The following is a 9,272-nucleotide window of genomic DNA, read 5'->3' on the forward strand; positions in this document are numbered from 1 at the left end:
CTTCCAGTCCAAATGCACTTGGACGACGGGGCCGACAGTTGCCATGCCATGCCATGGATGAGTGACATCATCTATCCAGCCCCACGGTTATGGATAGAGTGGCACTGTCTATCACTCTATTATCGCTTCATTATATTACTTCATTTATATCACTTCATTTAAAAAATCTTTGTTAAAGGAAAATAAATGATAAATTTTATGATTAACACTAAAAAAATTATTTTAGGTCCATTTAGTTTTTTTTAAATTAGATTTCTCACCATTGACACTTAGTTATATTTTTATTTAAGTTATGATATTTTTTTTTTGAATTTTACCAAGTACGAACTTTTATTTTTAAATAGATTCATTTGAAAACTTATTATCTAATTAATATTGTATATTATACTTATGTCAAATTATATTAAACTAATACGTATTCACTTAAATTTACTAGCATTAATGAAAATTAAATCTAATTAACATGAAAATTAAAATATAGATTTATTATGTAAATGATAATATGTATTAAACAAATAAATCTACTTATATATTGAATATCTTAATGATATATATTAAACTTAAACAATATAAAATAATAATAAATATACATAATAAACATTATTAGTTCGATAAAATAATAAAATAATAAATATTAAAACTAAACACTTCAAATTTATAACTAATCACATGCACATACACAAAATATTCACTATTTTGAACCTTTATTTCAAAAAACATCCCACACATCTCTTCATGCCTTTACTCTCTAATAGCCACTCGCTTAGAGAAAGTGCAACGGGGGCCCGCAGATGCAATTGCATGGCATGACATGGGGGGGGCAGATCCAACCCATCCTAAATGATGGGGCTGGGTAGACGACACCGTTGCATAATTCCTAAGCGACCTTGAAGTGGGCACCTTAAGTAGGAGAAGAGAGGAGACCCCCTACTACTAGTTTTGTCATAGATACTTTTTAATTATTATTTTTAAAAATTCAAGAAAATGATGACGTGTAGATAATGCATGTTTATTTACTAATAGTTGATCATTTTTTAGCTTTCTTGGTTGCTGATTGTTTTATTTTTTAATTGAGTTGGACATGTTAATAATTGTTGAGTTCTAATCCTAGATTATTTATTATTTATTTACTATTATTTATTATTAAATTACTATTATCTACAAAGTTAGCCTGAAAGGTTATACGAATCTAAGCTTTGACCTTGGCATCAAATGATACATCTTCCTAAACTTGAGTTGGTGTTGACAAAAACTACAATATTGCCGAAGGGGCCAAAGGGATGATGATCGAGAGGACGAGAGATAATGAGATAAAGAAGAGGGACATGGAGAGGATAGGAGAAGAAGGAGAATTTAGAGAAAGAGGAATGGAAGATATAAATATATAAAGAAGGCACATTGAGATAGGGAGTGATGTAAAGATAAAGATAGAAAGTGATATTTAAGGAGGTCGAGATGAAGAGATAAGGGATGGATAGTGATGGAGAGTTAATGAGATAGAGGAAGATGTAGGAGAAAGAAATATGAAAATGTACAAATTTAAATTTATTGCGTGTATATATACAAAAGTAAGGTCAAAATTTTGTTTAATTGAGCTCTCGTATCTACACATGTACCCATTGCACACTAAGGTACATTGCTGAAAGTTTCATGTACAAAATATGACAGTTGAATATATGAAACAATACAACCACTCAAAAAAATGAATTATATATATAAAGAGTTCTAGATGGTCTGCAATTCTACAGCTAGAAGTCTTCGAATTAAAAACCCTTTCCAAACAATAATATATATATGAAGAAAGTGGATTTGGCGCAGAGTTCTAGATAGTCGGCAATTCTAGATTATCGGCTGGAAGTCTATGAATTTAGAAGTGCTTACCAAATGATACTTCTACGGGTCTTCCATGCTGTTACTTATGCAAAGACCGGTCAGCAATGAATGGTTTCAGCCACTCTTTGTCTTGGATCACTATCATTTCTTCACTTCATGGAAAGTGATACGAAAAGAGACAATTTCAAAAAGATTGATTGAAAGTTCTTGTGTGCTAACTTCCTTTCTCTTTTGTCTGCAATGAGCCACTTTTATTATTCTTATTTAATTACATCGTATCCCTTCATGCTTCTCTATTAGTTCTGCCTGGCTTCCGTCACATTTCTCTATTGCGCTACCTGCACCTCTAAGCTTTTGGTATGTTTTGGATTTCTCTTCGCCTGATGAATAACAAGAATCCCTTTATTCTTTTAGATTTACATCTTTTTCCATTTTTTTGTTTTGTACCGTCGAATCCAATTTCATGGTATCATCTTGCAACGCTAGCAGCAGTTTTTCGCATGTTGCAGAATCTGCACCATCTGATGTATTTATTAGTCACGCCAAACATCTGCTGGCTGGACTCATGATCTCTGAAAAGCTTAAATATGCAGCCATGCAACTGAAGGTTTTTCTGAATTTAGAAGAGCATCAATTGGTGGATCAACAAGTAAAAACAACAATCGATTGTGCTTCCTTGCATTTCGTCATATTTTCAAAGGAGCATGCTCAATCCAACTGCTGTTTGGAAGAGCTGGCATTCATACATGGATTTGGCACAGAGTTCTAGATGGTCGGATATTCTAGATTATCGGCTGGAAGTCTATGAATTTAGAAGTGCTTAGCAGATGATACTTCTATGAGTCTTTCGCACTGTTACTTATGCAAAGACTGGTTGGCAATGAATGGTTTCAGCCACTCTTTGTCTTGGATCACTATCATTTTTTCGCTTCACGGAAAGTGAAACAAAAAGAGACAATTTCAAAAAGATTGATTGAATGTTCCTGTGTGCTAACTTCCTTTCTCCTTTGTCTGCAATGAGCCACTTTTATTATTCTTATTTAATTACATTGTATCCCTTCACGCTTCCATGTTAGTTCCGCCTGGCTTCCTTCTCATTTCTCTGTTGCGCTACTTGCACCTCTAAGCTTTTTATATGTTTTGGATTTCTCTTCGCCTAATGAATAAAAAGAATCCCCTTCTTCTTTTAGATTTCCATCTTTCTCCCTTTGTTGTTTTGTACCATCGAATCCAATTTCATGGCATCATCTTCAAACACTAGCAGAAGTTTTCTGCATGTTGCAGAATCTGCACCATCTGATGTATTTATTAGTCATGCCAAACATCTGCTAGCTGGACTCATGATCTCTAAAAAGCTTAAATATGCAGCCATGCAAGTGAAGGTTTTTCCGAATTCAAAAGAGCGTCATTTGGTGGATCAAAAAGTTAAAACAACAATCGATTGTGCTTCCCTGCATTTTGTCATATTTTCAAAGGAGCATGCTCAATACAACCACTGTTTGGAAGAGTTGGCATTCATACACAGAAGAAGGAAAATCAATAGAATTGTTCCCATCTTCTACCAAGTTAAGCCTGCAGATGTACGCTATTTGAAAGGAGAGTATTTTGATGCATTTGAGCGATACAAAAGAGAAGGCAAATACAACTCAAAAAAGCTTTGCAAGTGGAAGAAAGTACATTTCAGAGTTTCACATTATATGGGGAGATAACGTGCCCGGTGTACTAGAAATAGTAATGAAAAGAGGAAAGGTTCATATAGCCATATTTTCAATGAACTATGCAGAATCAAAGTGGTGCTTGCGAGAGCTGGAATTTATGAAATTCAAAACTTGTGCTCAGATTATTCCCATTTTCTATGGTGTACAACCTACACATTTTCGATATACAAAAGGATTTTTTGGGGATGCCTTTCAATGACTTAAAGAGAAGGGTAGATTCACCTCAAAGTAGCTTCAGAAGACAAAGGAAACACTCTTTGGCGCTTCATGGCATCTCAGTCCAATCCTTCATAGCAAGGATTGAGCATCAGTCCCTAATTATTCATTTCTTATCAATTACATAGTTAAACTCTTATAAGATAATGTTTAGTTGTTTGATTTTTTTCTTGTATTTTGTATTAAGTGTAATCAAAACTCTTAAAGTCTAATGTTTATTTTTTCGCATTTTGTTGTTATATATGTGGAGAGATGAGGATATGCTCCTAAAGAATATTCCATCTGTATGTACAGGATTTGTAAAACTAAATGAAAGGTTGCAGAATACTCAGCATAAAGGGAGCTCTATTTTCAAACTTCATTCATCATTATTCAATTTTTAAATGTATGTACTTTAAATTGTATTCAGTATATTATATTATTATGCGATACGTTGATCTCTAGACAAAATTTATTAAAGAAAAAATAAAGCCAAACTTTTCCTTTCCAGATTCACAAATTTATAATAGTTTTTTCTCAAATTTTTTATTGTTTTCGGCTACAAACTATGCAGATCATGAAGATCAAATGCTCAATTTTTTGGAAAATCCATGATATTTTCAATTTTTTGAAACTTGGTCAACTATATAGTTTGTAAGGAGAATAGCTGTGGCCTATTATTATTTTCCTCAATACAGATGCATGTTCTCTTGATGAACAATCAAGAACTTCATTCGTATGGAAATGTTTCTAGAATGATTATTCAATTTTAGATTTATTCTATTATATCAATTCAAATGCTAAATGTAAATGATGGTTTTTGAGTGCATAATGATATCAAATGAGAAAATGAATTGCATTAAATGTATTTATATTAGTCATCCTCTAAAGAAAACAATTGCCATGAGTGGACATTATTTTGAACATTTAATTTTGAATATTTGTGGATCAATTCTATAAATCTAAGGTCAGTCCCTTAATGACAACATCGAAAATGGATCAATTTAAATTATATGCATGCATATAATCATTTGATAAATGTATAATGAATGCTACTTTATTGAGATATGAGTGCATAAAGAAAATGTTGAGGGTAAATTAAATATGAAATATGTGTGACATTTGGGTAGATGTTTCATTTGTCAATATATCTATGTATCAAAGGATTCTCCTTAGAAAAAACACAAAAATAAATTGAAAATATAATTGGTATACAAAATTTATAATTTTTCTATCTTTCCTTTGGGATGCATGTGAATCCTAGAATGATTATATGTCTAAAAATATGTAGCATTGACACAAAATGTATGCATAACATAAGAATTTGGATATGAAAGGATATAATCATTGCATACATATAAATTTAACGTAACCTACAATGTGTCATCTTTTAAATATGCAACATATATTCCATACATATTCTCCAAGTTGAACTTAGAAAACAAAGAGAAAGTTCGCTTGTATGATAGGAACAAAGCAAAAGTAGATTCCATATGATTGAGGATGAAGGGTGTTGAGAAAAAAAAAATGTTCATAAGGTCGAGTGAATTTGGAGAAAATGGATGGATCAATCGCCATAACGTACAATCATTGATCATAATAAGGATATTCTAATTTAACTTAATAGTATCAAATTTTCACAAGTTATTAGTAAATATCAATATATTTTTGGATTCAATTGTATGTGTTTATTGGATTCTAACAGAACACCCAATCGAATATAGAAATATATTGATATTTATAAATTTAATCTGTTATGAATTACATAAAAGAGAGTGCATAATATGTTGGACCCTTATAATTAAAAGAGTGATAATATCTAAAAAGAACTTATTTGAATTAAGTAAAATTATTTTATTGTGAGGTTTATTTTTTCTAGAAGTTGAAGCATCTAAAAATTCTAATTATGCTAAAAAAATTATAGTACATGTGCATGTAAATTTTGACAAACAAGTTGAAGTATATAACATAGCCTACTTAGAATGTACACAACACTCAAGTTCAATATTGATGGTTATTAAACATTAATAAAAATAAGTAGTATCCGCATCAACACCATCCTTTATGCTAGAATATGATAGTTATAATGAAGGATTATGAATGATGTAATATATGAGCACTTTCACTAATATAAAGTCATCTCTCTTCCTTCTCTTTCTCCCCACACATCTATTAACATGATAAGAAATTAACCATAATTATGTTTATTTTAAAATAAAATTTAACTAACATTGTTTAGATCATTCACTAAGAAGAGCTCTTGGAGAGATGGAGTTCGTGCCTTTGAGCTTGTCAATGATAAAATATTATATTTTTTGAAAATATATATTTTCCAATTAGATTGTCAATTGTTATTAATCTATTATTTATTTAGTTATTAATTAATTTTTATTAATTAGAAATTAGACTATTGGATTACCAAACCTCCCTCTCTTGCAAGAAAATTTCAGATTTATTCTAAAGTGTTGGCTGTTACACATGTCTATTATTCATCATGTTTTGCTCCTTCCAGAGCTCCATACCTCAAACTTGAATGCCTCCTAAGGGATTTCATCTGGACCTCTGATGTTGTGCATCATGAGTTTCATGGAGCTGCCTAGGACTTTTATGTCTACCTAAAGACTCCTATGCTCTTGGACTGCTTTCCACTCACAAATAGAGGATTTCCCTCTATGCTAACTGGGTCATTTGGGATCTCACTAGCAATGGGGCCTTGAAAATCTTATTGTGCTATTACATTTCTTTGGGCACAGAAATGCCTTGAAAATTGACTAAACCGTCAAAAACAGCGGCCTGAAGAAGCGTAGAAGCATCCAGAATCTATTGGACCACTAGTCAAATAACAATGTCTTATCCACAATTTTTATGCACCTCTCGAAAGAACATCTACAGGGTGACGCGGAAGTCATCCTATCACATTACTCACTACTTTAATATCTGTGTAGAATATATCAATTACTTGAATAGTTATTGTACAATTATTTACATTTAGAATTTTGTCCGCAATTCAGAGTCCTGTACAACTCCATCTACATCGCTCAATGGACATTCTACAACCACCGGTGGTACTTCTCTAACCTTTGTCCCCACACGATGAGCGATATGCTCGAGCACTGTGTTTTCATTGCTATAAATGCAAACACAACATTGAATAAGAATCAAGCTGTAATAGTTGACTTTATTCTGATAAAATATAAAAGAAAATTGCAAAGGATGCATTGATAAATAAAAGGTCAAGCAATTATTATTCACTCCTTGCTCTTAACGATGTGGCCTACATTAAATGACACATTGTAAAGTGCCTTATTCCACTCCAAAATCTTTTTTGAGGCATATCTTCCCATCTCTACATGCTTATCAAATGCATGAGCATAGACCCCTTTAGCATATCAGACATCCACAGGGTCAAAGGGAACAATTCTAGTGCCTGTCTGTAGCATAACTGTCAGCTCTGACAAACACCAAGGGGATTCTGCATAGTTCATGGAAATTATAGCAATATGAATCTTAGCATTGCTTATTGCTTCTTCTATTACACCAGCGATGTGATCCCCCAATCTAACCTCTTTTGAATCTAGAAACACCTTCAGTCCCATGTCCTTAAGCTTGTTATGGATAGCTAGGGCCAATGAATGCTTAACATCAGGACTACGATGATTAATGTGTACGTCATAATGGACATCTCTCGTAGGCCTTGCGTATATTTTACCACAAAGAAATGCCAATTTACCTCGTGGGTGAATGATTGGACGAGTGTTACCTAATTTGAATTCTTGAGCTTCGTTACCTTCCTTCGTTACCAAATCTGTCATGTTCTTCAGGAGCATGTCCTCGTCGCTGAGATATCCAACAGCAACGGAAACATAATAAACTTCAGATTTGAAAATATCAATTTAAAAAGTCTGTGAGCCTGAAAATGAGGAAGGAAACATGTAAAGAATGTATCAACAAGAACTTGGGTTAACTGCCTTGATTGGAGTAATCGTTACTTACTCTTTGCTATTGACGATATGACTTGCACAAAACGAAGAATGGCGAAGTGCTTCCTTCCACTCCTCCAGCTTCTCTGGGTTATATCTACCCTTGTCTTGGTGCCACCCAAATGCCTTACCATAGCTTCCCTTTCCAATATATCTTAATTCATACGAAAAGACATGGTAATAAATGGGAACAAACTTACTGCCTTCTCTTCCGCTAATCAACGAAAGCTCTCGCAAACACCACTTGGACGTTGCATAGTCCTCTGAAAATATAGCTACGTTAAGCCAGGTACTCTTTATTACTTGTTCTAGTACACTATGAAAGTGACCCCCCCACTTAAGCTCTTCTGAATCTAGAAAAACCTTCAGTCCCATTCCTGTGAGCATTTTATAGATAGCTGTGGTGAGTGTACGTTTGACATCAGGACCTCGATGGTTAATAAATACATCATACTTAACCTTTCTCACAAGCATTATCGATCCACCTGAAGTAGATGTAGTTGCTGTAAATTCTTCTCCCTGTTGTTGGATGCTTGAACTAGTCTTAGCTGGTCCTACAAATTCTTGACACATTTTTCCCTCTTTCGCTACCCACTCTGTAATTGTCTTCAGCAGCATGTCTTCATCCCTGGACACATTCGACAATGAAGAAAACACAATAAACGTCACAAGTTATATGGATAACTGAAGTCTATGAGCCTCAAGATAAAAGAATGAATCGATAAGTAAACGTTGAGTGTATCTGGTGGAGAGATGGGTACTTAGTACTTACTCCTTGCTCTCAATGACCGGACCTACATAATGTGAAACACTGTAAAGCGCTTTCCTCCGCTCCTCCAGTTTCTTAGAGTCACGTTCAAGCTTTTTTGGGTCAAATTCGTAGCCTCCTTTTACATAGCGTACATCATCAGTCTTACCACGGCAGAAAATAGGAACAATTTTAGCGCCTAATTTACCCCTGTTTTGCATGGATGACAGCTCTTCTAAGCACCGGTTGGATTGTGCATAGCCCTCTGAAAATATTGGAATGTAAAGCGAGGAACTCTTAAAAGTTGTTTCTACTTCTTCATCCCCCAAATCGAGCTCTTCCGAATTCAGAAAAACCTTCAATCCCAACGCGTCAAGCTCTTTATAAATTGCTACGCCCAGAGGATGTTTAAAATGATTGATAAATACATCATAACGCGGGAAATCTTTCATAGGCATCGTGGATGCAAAAGAAGCAGATGTGGATGATGGAAATTCTTCAATGTGTTGGCAATTCGACGGAACACCACTGTGCGGGTTAGAAGAAGATGCCATGAAATTAGATTTAAGCGAACATGACAAAGGTTGAAAAAAGGGGCGTTCAAAGAAAAAAGGAGCGGTGCATATAAAAGAGCAGGAGAGGGATAAGTAATGAGAAATAAATGTTGGACTAGATGCGTAGACTGCGTGTACTTGCTGAGGTTACCCCGCAGAAGAAACGAAGAAACGAAGAAGCATGACAGAGTCTGATTAAAAAAATTAGAGTGACTAGTTGAGGACAGCTGAAGTTTTATTTGAC

The 9,272-nt window shown here is 34.0% G+C and overlaps 1 protein-coding gene across 1 annotated transcript; it reads right to left on the minus strand.

Annotated features, from left to right (window-relative positions):
* Positions 1-8,494: 8,494 nt before the first annotated feature.
* LOC149544141 (toll/interleukin-1 receptor-like protein) lies at positions 8,495-9,028 on the minus strand. Its single transcript, XM_089795903.1, has one exon. The coding sequence runs from the start codon at positions 9,026-9,028 to the stop codon at positions 8,495-8,497; it is 534 nt and encodes a 177-aa protein (XP_089652029.1).
* Positions 9,029-9,272: the final 244 nt, after the last annotated feature.

This window comes from Cupressus sempervirens, chromosome 8, assembly GCF_028749045.1.
Source record: "Cupressus sempervirens isolate cs-2001-9-10 chromosome 8, ASM2874904v1, whole genome shotgun sequence".
Classification (NCBI taxonomy): Eukaryota; Viridiplantae; Streptophyta; class Pinopsida; order Cupressales; family Cupressaceae; genus Cupressus; species Cupressus sempervirens.